At 24.3% G+C, this 24,476-nt stretch overlaps 1 protein-coding gene across 24 annotated transcripts in view; it reads left to right on the top strand.

Moving 5' to 3' along the window:
- Positions 1–22,737, top strand: part of LOC145255000 (uncharacterized) — a 471,291-nt gene extending 448,554 nt beyond the window's left edge. For 11 of the 24 annotated variants that reach the window (XM_080113913.1, XM_080113920.1, XM_080113916.1 and 8 more), the window contains 2 exons: positions 17,181–17,297; positions 21,511–21,742. In XM_080113913.1, coding sequence (XP_079970039.1) covers positions 17,181–17,215 — 35 coding nt within the window. In that variant the 3' untranslated portion in view covers positions 17,216–17,297; positions 21,511–21,742. Of the gene's footprint in view, positions 1–17,180; positions 17,298–21,510 lie in introns of all 24 variants that reach the window. The other 13 variants (XM_080113932.1, XM_080113925.1, XM_080113934.1 and 10 more) reach the window with 2 other exon arrangements.
- The last annotated feature ends 1,739 nt before the right edge of the window (positions 22,738–24,476 follow it).

Genomic DNA, 24,476 nt, shown 5'->3' with positions numbered 1-24,476 from the left:
CTCATCAGAAGAAAAAGAACTTATCAACTTTAAAAGAAAATAAAGGATGATTACAAAATCCAAAATTGGAAGAGAAGTTGCAATTATTTTTTAATTTGTTACGCCATGTTTGAATTTTAATGTTGAGTCATTAACATTAAATTCACGTATTAATAAATTGCATTTGTATTGATATTCATTGACATGTATAAGTATTTTTAATTAAGTAGATATTTAAAAAAAATTTTTAATTCAATTTTCACCCCAAACAAGGCACAGTGTCACTTTGAAGCATGGGGCTACTATTGGGGACATAAGTTACAGGGGTATTATGAAGGGAGATGAGTAGAAAGATGTCTGTTCACATTACACTTGAACTTCTGCATGTCAGTACAGTTGGAAAAGCAGAATCCCGGAAGGGAGTTCCAGAGTCTAGCAGTTCTGGGAAAGAAACTATTAGAGTAAAAGGCTTTCTTACACCTAGGGATCTCTACTGTGAAGGGGTTGGATTTAGCTGCTTATCGGGTTTGTCGGTGGTATTCACGTCGAGGGGGTACAAGTGCTTGGAGTTCGTTAGAGCATTCACCATTAAAGTACTTGTAGAACAGGCAGAGGGATGCAATATTTTATTGATGGGACAGAGGCTGAAGCCTAGATGACAGTTCAGCACCTATCAGGTTAGCGACTCTCTTTTGAACCCTGTCCAGGAGTAAGAGACAAGTACCAGAGGCACCAGCCCAAATGTGACAACAATACACCATACATGGGCGAATGGTGGCCTTATAGAGGTACAAGATACTTTCAGGCGTAAGTAGTTTTCTAGCACGGTAGAAAGAACCCATCTTCTTCACAGCAGTCTTGGCAATGCTCTCAATGTATCTATTCCAGTTCATATTCCCTGTAAACATTAGGCTGAGGAGTTTAAAGGAAGTACTTTCGAGTAATGTGTTCTTGGCCATTGTTATTGGTGGTAGAGAAGCTTTCTTGTAATTATTGAAGGAGACAAGCTTAGTCTTGACAGCATTGAATGTGATCATCCATTTTTGTCCCCATTCCACTACAGATTGGAAGTCTCCCTCTAGTGTTTTTGCCATTTCCTTAGATATGTGTTCATTTGTTTTCTCCTTGTGCCTGTTATAGAGAGTGGTGTCATCAGCAAATATACTCATCTCAGTATATTTTTATGTTCCAAACATTTCTGTTATTTCCATTTAATTAGTTTTAATTGATCATTTTTAACATTAATACGAGAGATTTTGCTATTTTTTCCAATCCTGTATTTATTATCCATCCAAATGGGATAACTTTCCAGATTAAAGTGATTTATCTACCATTTTTAAACTAATCTCATTCTATAGATTTTATGGGTTTTAACTTTACTAATAAATTATATTATTATTTAATTGTATTATTTTATTTAATTTATAATCTTTATTTATTAATTTAATTTTATGTTTTATTGATTATATTATTCATTTAATCTTAATATTTAAAACAATTTTCAATATAAATTAATCTCTGCTTATGTATGAGTTTTATCCATTTCTACCATAACCTAATTTATTTCAACGATTACCTGATATGTCTATTAGATTTACTTCAAATAATTATATTTTCTCTAATCTAGTCTATTGAATTCAAATATATCCCAGTTGTTATATTAAATGTGTTCTGAATATCTTAAAATTTTATCAAATAATTTATTTAAATTTGTTTAATGAAACAACTAAGTATTCAATATCATTTAAGCTATATTTTTGCATTAAGATTACTTAGTTTTGTTACTATTGACATATGTTTCAAATTCATTAATTATATATTCATTTATTAACTTATATATTTTATTGGTTTTATCTTAATTTTCGTTTTGTTTTTTAAATTTATTACTATTGTTATTCTAAAAGGAATCTTAATTTTAATTCAATGTGAACTATTATATATTTATAACCGTATTTATTTAATATTTCATTTTATTTAATTAATTATTAATCGTTAATTATTTTATAAATTGTACCCTAAATTGTATTACTTTTAACTTGTAGTTACTTTGTACAAATATTTCAATTAGATTTAATAATTATCTCCAAACTAGTGTAAATTGGTTATTGCATTTTACATCACATTAATAAAACACATTCCTACTTATATTTATTTTTAAAATACACTAATTATATAATATTTTTCTTATTTTAATTAAATGAATATATAAATTAATACTTAAGGATTTAGTTCTAATTATTATACATTATTATATCTACTATGCATTATATTTAATTCTAATTATATATTATTATATCTACTATGCATTATATTTAATTCTAATTATTATATATTATTATATCTACTATGTATTATATTTAATTCTAATTATTATATATTATTATATCTACTGTGTATTATATTTAATTCTAATCATTATATATTATTATATCTACTATGTATTATATTTAATTCTAATTATTATATATTATTATATCAACTATGTATTATATTTAATTCTAATTATTATATATTATTATATCTACTATGTATTATATTTAATTCTAATTATTATATATTATTATATCTACTATGTATTATATTTAATTCTAATTATTATATATTATTATATCTACTATGCATTATATTTAATTCTAATTATTATATATTATTATATCAACTATGTATTATATTTAATTCTAATTATTATATATTATTATATCTACTATGCATTATATTTAATTCTAATTATTATATATTATTATATCTACTATGTATTATATTTAATTCTAATTATTATATATTATTATATCAACTATGTATTATATTTAATTCTAATTATTATATATTATTATATCTACTATGCATTATATTTAATTCTAATTATTATATATTATTATATCAACTATGTATTATATTTAATTCTAATTATTATATATTATTATATCTACTATGTATTATATTTAATTCTAATTATTATATATTATTATATCTACTATGTATTATATTTAATTCTAATTATTATATATTATTATATCTACTATGCATTATATTTAATTCTAATTATTATATATTATTATATCAACTATGTATTATATTTAATTCTAATTATTATATATTATTATATCAACTATGTATTATATTTAATTCTAATTATTATATATTATTATATCTACTATGCATTATATTTAATTCTAATTATTATATATTATTATATCTACTATGTATTATATTTAATTCTAATTATTATATATTATTATATCAACTATGTATTATATTTAATTCTAATTATTATATATTATTATATCTACTATGTTTTATATTTAATTCTAATTATTATATATTATTATATCTACTATGCATTATATTTAATTCTAATTATTATATATTATTATATCTACTATGCATTATATTTAATTCTAATTATTATATATTATTATATCTACTATGTTTTATATTTAATTCTAATTATTATATATTATTATATCTACTATGTATTATATTTAATTCTAATTATTATATATTATTATATCTACTATGCATTATATTTAATTCTAATTATTATATATTATTATATCTACTATGTATTATATTTAATTCTAATTATTATATATTATTATATCAACTATGTATTATATTTAATTCTAATTATTATATATTATTATATCTACTATGCATTATATTTAATTCTAATTATTATATATTATTATATCTACTATGTATTATATTTAATTCTAATTATTATATATTATTATATCTACTATGTATTATATTTAATTCTAATTATTATATATTATTATATCTACTGTGTATTATATTTAATTCTAATTATTATATATTATTATATCTACTATGCATTATATTTAATTCTAATTATTATATATTATTATATCTACTATGTATTATATTTAATTCTAATTATTATATATTATTATATCAACTATGTATTATATTTAATTCTAATTATTATATATTATTATATCTACTATGCATTATATTTAATTCTAATTATTATATATTATTATATCTACTATGTATTATATTTAATTCTAATTATTATATATTATTATATCAACTATGTATTATATTTAATTCTAATTATTATATATTATTATATCTACTATGCATTATATTTAATTCTAATTATTATATATTATTATATCTACTATGTATTATATTTAATTCTAATTATTATATATTATTATATCAACTATGTATTATATTTAATTCTAATTATTATATATTATTATATCTACTATGCATTATATTTAATTCTAATTATTATATATTATTATATCTACTATGTATTATATTTAATTCTAATTATTATATATTATTATATCTACTGTGTATTATATTTAATTCTAATCATTATATATTATTATATCTACTATGTATTATATTTAATTCTAATTATTATATATTATTATATAAACTATGTATTATATTTAATTCTAATTATTATATATTATTATATCTACTATGTATTATATTTAATTCTAATTATTATATATTATTATATCTACTATGTATTATATTTAATTCTAATTATTATATATTATTATATCTACTATGCATTATATTTAATTCTTATTATTATATATTATTATATCAACTATGTATTATATTTAATTCATATTATTATATATTATTATATCTACTATGCATTATATTTAATTCTAATTATTATATATTATTATATCTACTATGTATTATATTTAATTCTAATTATTATATATTATTATATCTACTATGCATTATATTTAATTCTAATTATTATATATTATTATATCTACTATGTATTATATTTAATTCTAATTATTATATATTATTATATCTACTATGTATTATATTTAATTCTAATTATTATATATTATTATATCTACTATGCATTATATTTAATTCTAATTATTATATATTATTATATCTACTATGTATTATATTTAATTCTAATTATTATATATTATTATATCAACTATGTATTATATTTAATTCTAATTATTATATATTATTATATCTACTATGTATTATATTTAATTCTAATTATTATATATTATTATATCAACTATGTATTATATTTAATTCTAATTATTATATATTATTATATCTACTATGCATTATATTTAATTCTAATTATTATATATTATTATATCTACTATGTATTATATTTAATTCTAATTATTATATATTATTATATCTACTATGTATTATATTTAATTCTAATTATTATATATTATTATATCTACTATGCATTATATTTAATTCTAATTATTATATATTATTATATCTACTATGTATTATATTTAATTCTAATTATTATATATTATTATATCTACTATGCATTATATTTAATTCTAATTATTATATATTATTATATCTACTATGTATTATATTTAATTCTAATTATTATATATTATTATATCTACTATGCATTATATTTAATTCTAATTTATTATATATTATTATATCTACTATGTATTATATTTAATTCTAATTATTATATATTATTATATCTACTATGCATTATATTTAATTCTAATTATTATATATTATTATATCTACTATGTATTATATTTAATTCTAATTATTATATATTATTATATCTACTATGCATTATATTTAATTCTAATTATTATATATATATTATATATCTACTATGTATTATATTTAATTCTAATTATTATATATTATTATATCTACTATGCATTATATTTAATTCTAATTATTATATATTATTATATCTACTATGCATTATATTTAATTCTAATTATTATATATTATTATATCTACTATGCATTATATTTAATTCTAATTATTATATATTATTATATCTACTATGTATTATATTTAATTCTAATTATTATATATTATTATATCTACTATGCATTATATTTAATTCTAATTATTATATATTATTATATCTACTATGTATTATATTTAATTCTAATTATTATATATTATTATATCTACTATGCATTATATTTAATTCTAATTATTATATATTATTATATCTACTATGTATTATATTTAATTCTAATTATTATATATTATTATATCTACTATGCATTATATTTAATTCTAATTATTATATATTATTATATCTACTATGTATTATATTTAATTCTAATTATTATATATTATTATATCTACTATGCATTATATTTAATTCTAATTATTATATATTATTATATCTACTATGCATTATATTTAATTCTAATTATTATATATTATTATATCTACTATGTATTATATTTAATTCTAATTATTATATATTATTATATCTACTATGCATTATATTTAATTCTAATTATTATATATTATTATATCTACTATGCATTATATTTAATTCTAATTATTATATATATTATATCTACTATGTATTATATTTAATTCTAATTATTATATATTATTATATCTACTACTGCATTATATTTAATTCTAATTATTATATATTATTATATCTACTATGTATTATATTTAATTCTAATTATTATATATTATTATATCTACTATGCATTATATTTAATTCTAATTATTATATATTATTATATCTACTATGTATTTATTTTAATTCTAATTATTATATATTATTATATCTACTATGTATTATATTTAATTCTAATTATTATATATTATTATATCTACTATGCATTATATTTAATTCTAATTATTATATATTATTATATCTACTATGTATTATATTTAATTCTAATTATTATATATTATTATATCTACTATGTATTATATTTAATTCTAATTATTATATATTATTATATCTACTATGCATTATATTTAATTCTAATTATTATATATTAATATATCTACTATGTATTATATTTAATTCTAATTATTATATATTATTATATCAACTATGTATTATTTTTAATTCTAATTATTATATATTATTATATCTACTATGCATTATATTTAATTCTAATTATTATATATTATTATATCTACTATGTATTATATTTAATTCTAATTATTATATATTATTATATCTACTATGCATTATATTTAATTCTAATTATTATATATTATTATATCTACTATGTATTATATTTAATTCTAATTATTATATATTATTATATCAACTATGTATTATGTTTAATTCTAATTATTATATATTATTATATCTACTATGCATTATATTTAATTCTAATTATTATATATTATTATATCTACTATGTATTATATTTAATTCTAATTATTATATATTATTATATCTACTATGTATTATATTTAATTCTAATTATTATATATTATTATATCAACTATGCATTATGTTTAATTCTAATTATTATATATTATTATATCTACTATGCATTATATTTAATTCTAATTATTATATATTATTATATCTACTATGTATTATATTTAATTCTAATTATTATATATTATTATATCTACTATGTATTATATTTAATTCTAATTATTATATATTATTATATCTACTATGTATCATATTTATTTCTAATTATTATATATTATTATATCTACTATGTATTTATATTTAATTTCTATATTATTATATATTATTATATCTACTATGTATTATATTTAATTCTAATTATTATATATTATTATATCTACTATGCATTATATTTAATTCTAATATATTATAATTATTATATCTACTATGTATTATATTTAATTCTAATTATTATATATTATTATATCTACTATGTATTATATTTAATTCTAATTATTATATATTATTATATCTACTATGCATTATATTTAATTCTAATTATTATATATTATTATATCTACTATGTATTATATTTAATTCTAATTATTATATATTATTATATCTACTATGTATTATATTTAATTCTAATTATTATATATTATTATATCTACTATGTATTATATTTAATTCTAATTATTATATATTATTATATCTACTATGTATTATATTTAATTCTAATTATTATATATTATTATATCTACTATGTATTATATTTAATTCTAATTATTATATATTATTATATCTACTATGTATTATATTTAATTCTAATTATTATATATTATTATATCTACTATGCATTATATTTAATTCTAATTATTATATATTATTATATCTACTATGTATTATATTTAATTCTAATTATTATATATTATTATATCTACTATGTATTATATTTAATTCTAATTATTATATATTATTATATCTACTATGCATTATATTTAATTCTAATTATTATATATTATTATATCTACTATGTATTATATTTAATTCTAATTATTATATATATTATATCTACTATGTATTATATTTAATTCTAATTATTATATATTATTATATCTACTATGTATTATATTTAATTCTAATTATTATATATTATTATATCTACTATGCATTATATTTAATTCTAATTATTATATATTATTATATCTACTATGTATTATATTTAATTCTAATTATTATATATTATTATATCTACTATGTATTATATTTAATTCTAATTATTATATATTATTATATCTACTATGCATTATATTTAATTCTAATTATATTATTATATCTACTATGTATTATATTTAATTCTAATCATTATATATTATTATATCTACTATGTATTATATTTAATTCTAATTCATTATATATTATTATATCTACTATGTATTATATTTAATTCTAATCATTATATATTATTATATCTACTATGTGTTATATTTAATTCTAATCATTATATATTATTATATCTACTATGTATTATATTTAATTCTAATCATTATATATTATTATATCTACTATGTATTATATTTAATTCTAATCATTATATATTATTATATCTACTATGTATTATATTTAATTCTAATTATTATATATTATTATATCTACTATGTATTATAGTTAATTCTAATTATTATACTAGTGTTATTAATATGGTCGTTATAACTTAATATTTCATCTTCTCCCACCCTACAATTTTCTTTTTTGTTATATTTATAATTTTTAAATACTATTTTTAACTAATATTTAACAGGTGTAAATATTGCAATCAGACAAATAGTTAACTTCAAATATGTTGAGTTAGTCTAAATTTTTAAAACTTAAATATATCATAATTTTCCTTATATTTATTTTTAATAAATTTCTCATTTGCCATATATTACTTATTCTAATTTATAAAATATACTAGACTACCCGTGAACCGTTGGGTCAGTATGTTATATTAGCTATGGAATTAATGTATGAGCGTGACACTTGTGACATAAAGAAAATAGTTTTTTTGTGATGTAACAGAAACATTTTTATGAAAGTATATTAAAATGACAAAAGAATATAGATGAGTCGTTCTGTTTATAATTGTTTCTTTAAAAAAAAAAACAAAAAAAAACTTGCAGCCATTGAATTATAAGTGGTTTGCCATACTTAGAGGTAAATGTGCACTGAACAGATACCATAATACTTAAAGTTAAATACAAATTTTGATATATCTTTTAATTTAAACGCGGAAAAAAAACAGTTGGGACACTGAAAATGTACACAGTAAAACAATATGTTTTATTGTCGCGTTTTTTTTTTTTTTTTTTTACACAGGCATCACCACATTATCAAGGCCAAGAGACCACTCGAGGATAAGGGTTAGAGAGCGTACAATAGAAATTGGACAATATAGTAATCATTAGTAATGGAAATTCGGTAAATTTGTTAACTTATATGGAACGGCTCAAGAACTTGTTTACGTTAGACTTGAAGACAACCATATTGTAGTAAGCCAGAAAGCAGGAAAACGGAAGACAATTTCACAAGCATGCAGTTCTAAGAAAGAAGCTTTGTTCATGGAATCTACGTTTAGGTTTAGGCACAGATAAAGAGTGGAGGGAATTATTGATAGTGTTTTCAGCTAGACGAGTGTTTCTTGTGAAAGTTTGGCGAGGGGGGGACCATAGATTGAAGCTCAGTCGAACACTTTGATTATTTATTTGTAATGCATGCGCAACCGGAAGTCGTAAACCGGATGTTGGGTTACAACACTTGTTACAAAGTCATTTGAGTTTTATAATTATATAGATTGATTTTATTACAATAAAAGATTCAATTCCCACCCTTCTATTATATTTAGGTTATTTTTTAGATCATACTAAACTAATGTTTCAAGGTCCATACCCTCAATTTTATATTTTAATTATTTTTTTTTACATATAATATTGAATATTGTTGATTCATAGTTGCAAGTTAAATTCTAAATAATGTAAAATATATCTATTTCATGTTCTAGTCTATTATGTATATCCTATTATAGTTAATAATTTAATTGCCAATATTCCATTAGGTTTTTTTATTTGGGTTATTATGACTTTCAGTTACAACCTCCTCCTACCCTATTTGTGGATTTTATTTTATCTTATTTTATATATTTATTTCTTTGTTTATTTAATTTATTTAATATAGAATTTAAGAAATCAACTTAAACTGTGAATTAGAATCTGTAACATTTATTATTCAACAAGGAATACAAGTTGAAAACTTAAAATTTCCTTATTCCATGGAGTTTCAAAGAATGGTGCTTATCCCCAGAGGAAAAAATAGTTAGCAAAATAATATTTATAGGGAAGCTATAATTTTGCTAATTAGCACATATATTGAAAACTTCAAAATATGAGAGAAGTCATATTTCTAGAAAAGTTGATTATGTAGAAGTGCATTAATGTGGCACAATCCAAAGATTGCTTGGTTAGATATAGAATTGTGAGTGAAAGCATCTTATATCAATGCTCTATCTCGAATATTGAGCATTTTCATCTGATTAGCATTGTCCTATAAATATTAGTATTAATATATTATATATATATATATATATATATATATATATATATACATACTTGCTTTAAGTTTACAAAATTATTCAATTTGTGAACTTGAATTTTCAGGACTATATATATATATATATATATATATATATATATATATATATATATATATATATATATATATATATATATATACACATATATATATATATATATATATATATATATATATAGATATATATATATATATATAAACTACTTCATTTACTCACATGAATTAATATACGAAAGTATAGATTTATGCGTAAACTTTAAGTATTTACTTCAACAGTACTCAATACGTAGGTAGAGCTAGTTAAATCCATTCTAGGATTCTTCAGGCATAAGCCTGAAGAATCCTAGAGTGGATGAAACTCGGAATATTCAGTGTAGTTTAATCACCATATATATTTTATAGCTTTTTATATATATATATATATATATATATATATATATATATATAGTATAGAACTTTTTTGTACCATCAGATAAATAAGGATGAAAATGAGAAAAAAGAAGGAAAAACCTCTTTAGGCCATGACATTTCAAAGCTCAATGCTTCTCATCAGAAGAGGAAAAAAGGCGGCATTAGACTGATATAAGGATACACAAACAAAAATCAACTTAAGAACATTTAGATTAGAAATTAAGATATATATATTAAAAATAATTTTGGACTTTTTCTCCCTTTTGCCTTTACCTAAAATTCTTTCTTCTTTACTCCTCATTATATATATTTTTTGTATTTTACTCCTTATATGAGGATAAAAAAGACAATATATCATAAAATTAAGTCATAAAAACAAGATGTATTAGCGCAAGAAGGAAAAACGCAGGAATTGAAAAGAAAAAAAAAGGGATATTTAACAGGGTTTTTTCAGATCAATGGACCTCTTCAGTAAAATTTGTCTATGGTGAACCTTCAACTTTGCTTTTACTCTTTAACGAAATATCTGGTAAAAATTGCACTTATACAACGCAATATACCCTGCCGCTGCAGTAGCAACTCCAATCCGACTTTGGGCCATGGTCAAAGTGTAGTATGTTCTTCAGATGCTACACTTCAATTTCTTGTTCTCTGTCAGTGGAGGAGAAATCCTCCACGACTAAGACAATTTAAAATTTTTGTTCCTTTCTCCATGTTAAAAAACGACCCTGGTGTCTAACTCTGTCCCGTGGGGAGGCAAAATAAATAGGAACTCCAACCCAACTAAGGACCACTTATTTTTGTTGCGATTCATCCATGTTTCCACATTTTTTTTTCTTTTTCTTTCTCTTTCTCATTTTCAATAAACGTCTTTTTTTGCACACGCTGCATATTTTCAAATAGTTATGCATGCACCAAAAACACCCAGTTTTACGTCATTATTCCTATGTTTTGCTGTTTTTCTCAATAAATTTCAAATGTTCACTTTTTTGAGATGTTTGTTGATTTGAAAGAATATAGTCTAATTTCATTTTTTATTTTTTTTAATTTCTTCCTTTTGTTTTTCTGCTCTTGAAAATAGAAATCTTTTATTTTATTTATTTTTTTAATTATTTTTTAGAGATCTTTTATTTATTTTTCTATTTATTTAATTTTAATCTTAAATCTTTTTTCGAATAAAATTCCATGGCAGAGTTAATCAGTATTGTTATTACTATTAAACTTTAAAACATCTGTTATGGCTGTTATCCGCAATGTTCTCTTGGCAGTTATGAATTCAAATCCTGGTTTTTGAATAAAAAATATCAACCGTTGCTGGTATTGTGAAAAGACAGCTCGTTCATTTGGAAGCATTGGGAAGTTTAAGATAAAAAAAAAACAAAAAAACTAAAAGTAATAAAAAATTATGCTTTGAAAAAAAAAAGGCTTATATTTTCAATAATGATATTTCTAACCTATCATGGTTTTCAAATGAACAATGTGTCTTTTAAAATATTAACATACCTGGATTGATACTTCCTCATTCAACAACCAGAATTTGAATTCATGACCACCAAGAGAACATTGCAGATTACAACCACATCACAGATGTAAAACGTCCGTTTATTATTCTTATTAAAAAAACAAAAAAAACACTATTCTGGTCAACTCTGATGATGGAATTTTATTCTGAAAAATTTAATATTAAAGAAAAAAAAGTAAGTTTAAAAAAATCTTACATTGAAAAAGGCCTTTATTTTAAAATGTTATATTTTTAACCTATCAATTCTTCCATGTAAAAAAAAAAAACCTGTCTCCTTTATATATTAGAAAAATCTCACATGCTTTTCTATCTCTGTACTAATAAAGTTCAACTATCAAACAAGAAGATTGTGCATGTTTCCATGTCAACATATAAATACACATTGAATATTTATTGACTGAAACTTTTATATTTATCGGAATCAAAAATGAAATGAGAGAAAACAAATGATTTTTTTTTCATCTTTTTTCTTATGTCTTTTTTACTTTTCCTTTTGAAAAAAGTGTGGAACAAACGGAAAGGAAAAAAAAAAACAAAAACTCCTCCACTTTTTTTCCTTCGTTTCTTTTTCTTATTTACTTTTTTTTCTTTTAAAGGCTCTGCCTCTTTTTCCCATCATTGTTGCATGGTTTGTATTTCTCTTCTTTGTTGTGACTGTTCCTGTCTTTGCATGAACTTGTGTGCAGACATAGAAACTCTTGTATAAACAATGGATTTTTTCCCCCTTGTACTCAAAATAAGAAAATATTCTTGTAGAATTTATGATTAACACTTCAACATCATCAGGATTCAATTTAATAATTTGTTTTTAATATTTTTTTTTCTTTTATACACTTAATTTATTTATAACATTCAACATAAAATTTCCATTTCAGAAGAAATTATAAATTTTGTTATTAACACAAGCTTCTTGAATACTAAAACAACAAAGAAAAAAATTAACCCATGAAAATATTAATAATTAACCCATGAAAATATTAATAATTAACCCATGAAAATATTAATGATTATATAATTAAATAAATGTTAACGATTAATGGCTGTTGGATACTAATTAGCATCTTTTCCTTCGCACCCATCAATCAGGAAACTTTTTTGGCTCTAATTTTACATATATTAATATCTCGTCACGGGCATTTTGTATTTTTTCTATTATAATATGAATTGCATTTGTAGACAGACGTCAGTTAGGATAAGAAAAAAATGTTCTATTATTATTTACTCACTAGAAGTCACACAGGCCATCATCAAAGATTTGTCTTTGAGACAACTTGTGGTGTTCTGTGGAGTCTGAGTGACAACAAGTCTCCCTGGATTTCCACTTCTTTTGATAACTTTTGCAGATGAATTTGCATTATCGTAACAGCTGCTTACCATTGGTCCCCCGACAAAGGAGAGATTGGACCTAGTAATTCATTCACATCCATTCACACTTTTCTCAATAATCACTCCTTGAAGTTTTTTAAATTTTGCACAAACATTAGTTATGATGGAAGTAAATTTTTGCCAGAACGGATTTTCCGAACTAATTCTGGTTGCCCCCCCCCTCCCAATCTAGGAGGCATTATAGGGGTAAAATTGTCCCCCAATCATTTGTCCATTCATTTGTTCGCACTTTTCTCAATAATCACGCTTTGAAGCTTTTTAAAATTTTGCACAAACATTAGTAATGATAAAAGTAAATTTTTCACTCATGGAGAGGGACCTTGCATGCTCGACTTGTTATTTTATTATTATTATTATTAATATTATAAATAAAGACACTTATTAATTTCACTATCTCTTTTACATATGTGTTTATGGTGTGTGCAAGTATACTCTGGGAAGAGTGTTTGTTAATGAGCCGAGAGACTGGAGTTCAATCCTCAGTTTAGTCATACCAAAGACTTAAAAAAAAATGGTACTTTATGCGCCTTGCTAAACACTCGGTATTATAAGGGGAGGATCAAGAGCAAGTTGTGTAATCTTGGGAACAAAATGGTACCCTCCCCTACACCTTAGTATAGCAGATAATAAAAAGGGAGCCTTCGGGTCGCCTTCGACTTTAGACAACCACTTAGCTTAAATGCTCACATTAATGGTTGAATGAACATAGCGAGAAATGGTGAGAGAAATACATAGCTTAGTAAGAGTTAGGGTTATTTGTTCAGTTCATTACAAACTAAACCTAATTAGAAGAATTAAAATGGAAGTTTTTTTTTTTTACAAACATAACTCTATCCCAGAACTAAGAAGTATTTAATATGCATTTGGTGAGATTAAAAAGATATTAAAAAAAAGCCCTTTTGGAACCAACTTTGATGAACTTTGTTTTTGTCTCATAGTAGACGGATGTGGTTTGAAGAACACAATAGAAAAAACTGCCAGTTGCCAGTCACTGTTGATACATATAAAAAATTAACTTAACATTCGAAATTGAGCTGAATCAAGACGGCAGACCTTGCACATCTTTCTTTGAGTGTCTAAGGTCTCTCGGTACAGGGGTTTGTCAGGACAACCTGGCATGAGGATACTTTTTGCTACAGATAAACCCTGACTGAATATTCAAAATTACAGAATATTTGTGGTTCAAGTAAGATCTTAATATACCTAACCTACAATGGCTTATACGAGGAATGGTGCATCTTCAACTGATGTTGCTTATAGTAACAGCACTAGGCTGGTTACTCCACCAGACTAGATGAATTCTTGTCCTGCAAGGAACATATACTGTAACATATTTATCTGGTCAATTGGGGAGAGGAAAATTAATATTCTTAATTGTCGTTACTGACTCAACATTGGAGATATAAAGGAGATTTAATGGAATATTCGGATAGGTATATTATATCATACAGAAATCAAGTGTTAGCTCCCAGGAAAAAGGGTTAACTCTTTATTCTTAAGAACTTCGACTGGAGTAGAATGATTAAATTTCTAAAGGAAATTATTAATAGACTTCTGACGATCGTGTCTGTCTGGAAACAGGAGTAAAGCATTAAAATAAGCTGTTTTGGTTGTTTACTGCTGTTATATATAACACTTGCAGATATGGTGAGTTCCTGTTCACAATTGAGCAGAACATTAGATCATTGACCCACTTATGCGAAAGGATGGATCAGAAAAACGAACAGAAATTGTCACTGTTTTTTAATCAAACATGCAGCAAAGAAAAAAATGCTACCCAATCTGCACTGCATTATTCAAGATTAAAAGAAAAAAAAATGACTGACTTGTTTTACGAATAAACTGAGATTAATTTTGGTGACCTTTAATTTTAAAAAGTTTGTTTTAATATTTGACTAACAGGGCAACCTAACATTGCCCGGGATTGAATGAGGATCATTGAATGTTTGTCATCGAAATCAGTGAACTCACCCATTCATCAAGCAAATTGATTGATTGATTGCTCTAGTCAGGAACTCATCACGGTATGCTGGGAGGAACCTTGCATGCTAAGTTGACAATATATTGTAGTCTACATTACACTGTAGAGAACCCACTGTTGATTTTATAAAATTATTTTTAAATAATGACTTGAATTAAAGTTAAAATGCAAAAGTCAAGTATCATGGTTGGATTGTACTCTGAACAGAAACATTCATTTCAAACGCGCTCTTGTCTTATCAAAGAATCTACTGTTGATTTTAAATGTTGGGTCCTTTTGCTTGTGTGATGATAAAACTTCTCAAATGCACTTGTGATGTTAGGCTGCATAAAAGTGTAAACTTTGGTCAAAATCGACTGTTCTTTCTTTAATGGGATATTTTGATTATCGATTATCAGAGGTATTCCAATCCAAAACATATATAAAAAGTCCCAGACACACAAAATAGATTTGTGTGAAATTTCATAAAAATTGGCCCAGCTATTTTAAAGTCCATAGGAAACTCTCTCACACACATACACACGCAGTGTCTTTTATATATATAAGTAGAGATACTTGGTGATTAATAAGTAAAAATGTATAATTGACTGAAAGTGGAAAAACAAATACATGTAGACAAGCCTGAAATCACATAATTCAATTAATATCAAGGGAGTGAACTCTGTAATTTCACATGATAACTTCCCTTTAATCTGTTGAGAAATAAGAGAAAATGTCTGCACTCTCACAGTTTTCTTAGCTATTTGGGTCTGACTTTGGAAATCTGATATAACTTTTATATGTTAAGTATGCGTGCACTCTGCATTTTTGCATTATTATAATATGATTAAATTAATGGCTTTGCTCTCTTGCAGGATATACCTGCCAATGCACACACATTCTCTCTATTTTCCATTTTTAATTCTTAGTTTCGAAAATTTAAATATTCTTTCCCATTTTCTTTTTTTTTTTTCTTCTGACGTAAATCCAAATTTTTTTTCTTCTCCCAGTTAATCTCCCTCCATCCCTTAATATCTAAGGTGGGGGGGATAAGGGAAAGGTGATAATTTTTCCGAGAATCTGGAAACTTCCAAATGACTGTGTCCCTTTTTTTCCGCATTCAGGGTCTGTGATACAGAGGCAGCATGGGAAAAAATAGATCTTTGGGGACGCCTACCAAAAGGTCTATAAGTCTTTTCTGATTCCCACTCTTGTTTAAAAACACAAATAAAACTTCTCTTGTAAGTAAAAACCTTTTACTTTAATTTTTGCTTGGCGCTCTCTCTCTCTGTCTTTCTCTCCCGTTCTCTCTATCTCTCTCTCTCTCCAACTAAAAATCAATTCTGCCTGCTGCCTCTGTCTTTACGCCAGTCTCTTTCTCTCTCTCTCTGCAAGTGTCGATGCCTCAAATAATTATAGACTTGCTTAATTTAACTAATATTTAGTTAATAATTCAAAAGCATATCCATCCTTTTGGTTGAGTTATGTCCTGCAACACTCCCACCCCTTCCCTAAACAATTTGTTCAACACTGAATTCTTGCTCAGAAAGAAAATTGGGCTGTAAGCAAACCGAAATGTATAAATTGGCAGCAGTATAACTGTTGGAAGACTAGTATCCTGTCACTAGGGGTAATTTAGGCAATTTGTTTTGCTGAGTGCTATAAACCCCAGGTTAAGCACCACCCCTACGACGGTTCAGGTTTCAAGAACAGCTTTACTTAACAAATTTCAAAAACCAAATTGATGACCATAACACCACTTATATCCCACCTCCAAAATAAAAAAAGATAAAAATTAATTTTTATTGATAAATTTTAATCAATCTTTTCTTTTTTTTATGCAATGGTGGTAGTGACTTTGTTGTAATTTGACTTCGCTTTTGTTGTGATTTATTTTTTTGATGATTAAAAAAAATTTTTTTTTCTTCTTTTATTTCAAAATGTCTCGATTTTGCAGCTGTTTTTTTTGTTAGTCAATAAGATATATGCTAAAAGTTTTATTTTTTATGGGAAGACGAGGGAATTTGCTATCATTCATGCCAAATGTTTTTTTTTTTTTTTTTCGATATTTTGTTTATAATATTTTTTTTAAAACTTAAAATGTAAAAGGATAATTAATTTACTAATATAAAAATGTGTTCTTGCATGTTGCATAATTCAGTTTTTGTTTGTTTTAATTATATTGTGGCATTTCTCTTTGAGATGTCTGTTATAAAATAGTAATTTTAATTCTTTATTTAAAGAAAAAATTTTTTCCAGTATTTTTCTGTTGTATTTTGTTCCTAATAAAATGAATCATATTTTGTTTTGAATATAATATTGCTGTATTATGTTAATATTAATGCTAGAAGGGTATCCATCACAGGATGAATAAAATGAATTCTTGAATAAGATGTTACTTTGAAAATTTATTCCATAATTCGTATTTTTGGTTTTAGTCTCAACAGATAGCCTATAAATTGCACTTTCAGAATATGTGTGGTTTACTTTGATGAAATACAATTGTTTAAAAAAATATATTTGCATATTCATAAGAGTTCACAAAAATTCACCGATTTTCAGCAATAATTTTTCTAGAAAATAAACTTCTAAGGTAAGACCAGCTTTATTATTGACGATTACAAAGCATTTTCTGTGTTTACTTAATAAATTAGTTTTACAAAAAAATTAAAAATTGAAACAAAATGCAAAATAAAACTTTCATTATCTGATGTGTAGAAAAAAAACACAAAAACATTTAGGAAATTAAATACATCAAAATGCATTTCGTTTTCTTCAACATGTTTACACATAAAAACTCACTTGTTCTATGACCCGTCGACTTTTTCAATTTATCACAGCATGAATTGCTCAGTCATGGCTTTGTTTCTGGGTTTCTAGTTATTGACATATTACAGGAGCAACATTTTGGTTTAGAGGTGTTAAAAGTAATTAGCCACTTTTTTATCCATTGCATCACATGTTCCTAAATAGAAATGACAGAATCGGTAGGATCTCAGTTATCAAAACTCCTCAAAGTGCTGGTATAGATGTTTGTCTGCATGACTGTCAACAAATGATATTGCTAATAGTTTCTTAAAAACAATAAACAATGGTTGATTCATTTCTTTAATTGAAATATTCAGATGATTTTTAATTCTTGATAAAATTGCTTGATATTTAGTATATTTTTTGACAACAGATGAAATGTTAACATGATTTTCAAAATACAATGTTTTGTTAAATATACAAATATTAACATAATGTGGTCTTTTACAAAAAAAAAAAAAAATGCAAACAGATATAAGTGTTTTATTTGCATTTAAGTTCAATGAATTTCTAATATAAAATTCTAATTACTTCAAATTATTATTATTTTTTTTTTATTTTTTTTTAAATAGATATTAACCTACTTATTTATTAAAATGGCTTTTAGATTCTACTAGTAGGCTGGTCGGTGTTGCCAGGTCATAAAGTATGCTTAAATATGAAATTTTATTTTATGCAGATTTCATATTTATTATTATAAAGCCAATTCTTTATCGATTATTATATTGTACCCAATATAGTGATTTCAAAAGTTAAAAAAATAAAAATAATAATGACTTGTGTGCCATCAGTTAGAATCGAAACCAAAACATTTAGCTTTCCAATGGTATTCGCTACCATATTAGCTAACAACAGATGAATATAAAACCTTAACATATTAATGCAGTTAAGCACACAATGTATATTTATGCATGCATAAATAATACATATTAGTTTTACTTGCACCTGCTAAATTCCAATTTTTCAAATTTGACCACTTAGCAACTATTTTTGCTGGCTAAAAACAAAATCGAATTTGTTCCACACGTCCAAACACTCTATATATCAAGTTTTAAGTCTGTAGAACAAAAATTGACTGAGTAGTTTGATAGAGATTATTTCAGATGCACAAGGTCACTTATATATTAGTGCTGGGGTAATTTATCGGAATCGGAAAAATCATAACTTTTTGGGGTATTGGAATCTGAAAAAATGCTGCCTATTGTCTAATGCCAAAAACTATTTCTTTAATTATCTTTATTTAATGTACATAAAATTTCTTACATCGGACAGTAGATATTTGTAAGTGTCAACATTTTTACTTCAGTGAAATTCACTTATATCACAGCCAAATGGTTGAAGGTGATGAAGTACAAATCTATTACTTAAATTTTTTTCTGCCCATTTGGCATAATGAACGCTAATGGGCCAGAAGACCCGGATTCAATTCTCAGAGACTCAAAAAAAAATCTTGCAATCCAGGGAAAGATGTATCACCCTCCCCTACATCGTGATGTAGTAGCTTTTGAGTTACTTTTGACCATGGCCAGTCTATTTATATATTATAGTTATAGCTCTATTTATATAAAGTTAGTTATAATTATATATTTATATGCATTAAAAGCACTTCTAAATTAATTAACAGATCATTATGAATTTGCATTGCTAGGAGTAAGAGTTAGTAACGTGGGCTATATTTAGTTTAATTAGCTTTATGCAAAGTGTATATGTGTGAAAATTCAAATATCTCCAATCTTTTTTAAATTTAAACAATAAATATTAGACCTCAATTAATGAATATTATTCAAATTTTATTTTATTTTTTTTGTATTTTAAGGGGATTTTTAAAATAAACCATTTCAGATTTATATTAAATTAAAATTATGTAATGTATTTTGATAAAATTGTAATAAAGATTCTAGACATAAGGTTTAGTAGCATTGTTTGCTTATTTTAATCTTTGTAAGGGAATATAAAAGTTAATGTGGAATAACAACTCATTGTTTTAAGGGAGGTAACTATTTTACTAAGAATTGCAATAAAAATGAATTTTTTTTTTTTTCAACGACTGTATTTACTGTAACAAAGTTTTATAACATTAATAACAGAAAATGTAAAATGCAACGATATTGTAATTTTTCTTAAACAAAACATTTGAGTAATTGTAAGAAAAAATACTTTTTTCAACTAGTTTACTGAAATAGTTGCCTCCCTTAGAGCAATGGGTTATTTTGAATTGCTAAAAATGGTGCAAACTTCTGATTGGGGAATAATTTTACCCGTCTAAGGACGGGTATTCCTTTAACCGTGGTATCAAACTGTGTCATGTTTTTTTCCTTTGTTATTAATCACTTGTCTGCTTAAATGAATGCATGAATGATTATTGAAACAATGTGATTTCTGCTGGCTTATATTTGAAGCATTTTATTTGAAAAAAAAAAGTGGGGGAAAGGTATGTAAATTAAGATGCTTCATGTTCAGAGTTTTTAATTTTCAGATGAATTTTCAAGATACATCCTTGTATCTCTATAAGAGACTCTGTCTGTCAGTCTGTCACATTTTGGTTTGAAATAACATTTTTGTCGAGTTGTCAAGTTGAAGTCTAAATAGTATTTTTTATTTTGACTGCAAATGGGCATGTCTTACAAATCTTTTTTTTCTTTTCAGCTGGCCGATTATAGAAGAAGAATGAGTGGGCAACCAGACAACTAAAGTCGGCAACGTTTCTACAACAAGCATATCTCACCAAGTTCTGAGAGGTGTACCAGATCAAACGGCATGTTACTACAATGGCGGCGGCGGCAACAACCTAACAGAAGCTGCAAAAACAAAAAAAAAGATTTGAACTGACTAGAAATTTGATGCTAACTGACTGTTAATTAAAAAGAAAAAAGAAAAATGAAATTATGACTGTCAAAGAAAGAGCTACGTTGGGACAGGTTATTTAGTGATCTGCCGGAAATTACGTTATCCTGGGGTTACATTGGATAACTAGGATGACAATACTAAAAAAATTTTTTTTGTAAAAATGTTAACTTCCTTGAGGTCGGGGAAGGGGCATCAATTATGCTCACCTCCTGCCACTCTCCAACCTCTTGGTGCTCGTTGGTTTTCTCTGTTGAAATTTCACCCAGTTTGAGACCGTGGGTGGGGGGAATTTTTGTTTTAATCTACACTTGAAGAATAAAGAGCTAGCCAGAGTTACCTCCCTTGTATAAAAGCTAATTTTTCTATGTTTCATTTTTCCTACAAAAATCTGTACATCTTCAACAAATGAGCCCCATATAAAATAAATTACAAAAACAATAAAATAAAAATTACAAAAATATTAATCAAAGGGATGGGCAGGGATGGTTTCGTGGCAAGTTTTCGTTGTTTAATAGAGAATATCATGATTATATCTTGATGAGTTAACTCTTTGCTTACAGTTCTAAATGGGTTAACTTCGAATGAAATGGCTTCATTACCTATTTATATTGGCAAAAGTCCTAATGCCATTTCTAGTGGTGCAAGTATAGAGATGGTTCTATAAACGATTGTAAGAAAAGGGAAACAACTCTTTCATAGCGATATTCACTATTTAGTGTTTGAGTTTATTCTATTTATACAATTTGTCAAACTTAAGAAAAAAAGATCTTTGGATTGGGATAGAACTTAGTGATCCTGTTTACAATATAAATGTGGTGTTGAAAATGCTCCGTCTTTTTACGTTCTAAAAGTATAGAAGCGTTGTGTTTCTTTTTAAATCTCAACTTTGAAATTGTATTCATTTTGAAAAGTTTGCATACATTTATTTTGTGAATAGAATCCACACCATTCCATTTTTCGACTTGACAAGTGCAGAAGTTTTAAAAAAAAAAAAAATTTTTTTTTTTTTTTTTTTTTTTTTTTTTTACATAATCGAACCTCCATGAAAAAAAAAAAGTGTTATTTTATTTTTTTTTAATACGCTAATTTTTGCAATGGTACTCCTTAAAGCCATTCAATCAAATATGATGTATTTCGAGAAGCATAAACTCATAGAATGCTGTTACATTTCAATAGAATAAATGGAATTTAAAAAATTAATTTAAAATCGTGCTTACTAACACCATGTGTTTCTCGCCATGTTGTTTGCCTTGATATTATATCGCGATGCTACCGAAACACAATGTCTTTTTTGATGTTGGTGTACTTCATGAAGCTATTCACCACAATTTTTTTGTTAAAATTATTTCACCTTCATCTCCAAGATTACATAATTTATTAACATTTAAATAAACTAATTTATTAGAATTTTTTAATTCCCAATATTACGTAATAGGACACAAATCATGTTGATACACCGACCCTTGTCAGATTAGCAAAGTTAAGCAATGCTGGGTCTGGTCAGTTCAAGATGGGTGATCATTTTGGACTACCAAGGTACTGCACGAAGGTCAGGTCAGTCTTCTTGCTTTCCAATGTGTGTAGTGGTGAAGTGTGAACACATTGACAGCCATATGAAAAGATGGAGTTACGAAACTCCATCATCTCAACTGCAGTTGCAAAATGATAAAAATGATGATTATGTAATGATTCAAAATAAGAGAGATCCTAGAAGTTTGTTTCATAAAGCACCCGTATGTCAAAATAACAATGGTTTGTTGCTGATACACGGGCAAATGATACAATTAATTATTAAGTGAAACGTTTGAATTAAAATTTAAAAAATCATTTTTTTTTCTTTGATATTGTAAGAGATATGACCATAACACTGTTTGGATTTATTTTTCGATCCCCGCAAATTATTTGGATGGCAGCATCTTACACAGGCAGTTGGAGTACTTTTTTGTGTAGACGAGACAGCAGCAATTCATTTCCTCTCATCTACTCTTTCATTTGCATCTGATGCGCTTTGATAAGTCATAAAATTCAATAATAAAGAACAGCACAAAATAAAAACAACTTCTTGGTTTTATTGTTCTTGATTATATGCGTCTTCCTCAACATTCTCTGTAGAGGAATGGAAGTACTCTCATGAAACCAACTATGATCCAGAAAGAGAAAAATCTGATCAGTTTATTTGCCACATCTTACTAGTGACTTCCTGTTTGTGATGTAACTTCTTGCACACATGGCTCTAACTCGACTTTTAATGAAAAGTTCCACTTTTTAATAAAATATTTAATGTATACATCTCTCTTCACTTATCCCCAGTAGAGGAATGGAAGCCCTGTCACAAAACCGACTGCATTCTCGTGTCCCAGAAAGAAAGAAAGAGAAAAATTCACCACATCTCACTAGTGATTTCCTGTTTGTGACGTAACTGCCTCTACGCATAACTCTAACTTGACTTCTAATGGAAAATTCTACTTAATTTTAACCTTATTTTCACACATCTGCATCGAACTATTGCTACATGATTATTGAAATAACTCCTGCTAAAAGTTGGAGCATTTTAAACTATGATAAAATGTGTTGTTTTTTTTTTTTTTTTTTTTTATGGCAGTGTGATTAGATATGAACTCAAGAAAATTCTATATTGAAATTATGCAAATTTTTTTGTCAAATTTTTTTTAATTTAAAATCCGGGCACATTTGTTTAAGACGTGCAAAAAAAAAAAAAAAAAAATCAAGTGTGAACCTCTTTTATTGAAGAGTGACATTTTGGG

This window comes from Euprymna scolopes, chromosome 3 (genome assembly GCF_053919585.1).
Source record: "Euprymna scolopes isolate OS-2025 chromosome 3, ASM5391958v1, whole genome shotgun sequence".
Classification (NCBI taxonomy): domain Eukaryota; kingdom Metazoa; phylum Mollusca; class Cephalopoda; order Sepiida; family Sepiolidae; genus Euprymna; species Euprymna scolopes.
This window is presented reverse-complemented; position numbering and strand designations above follow the sequence as displayed.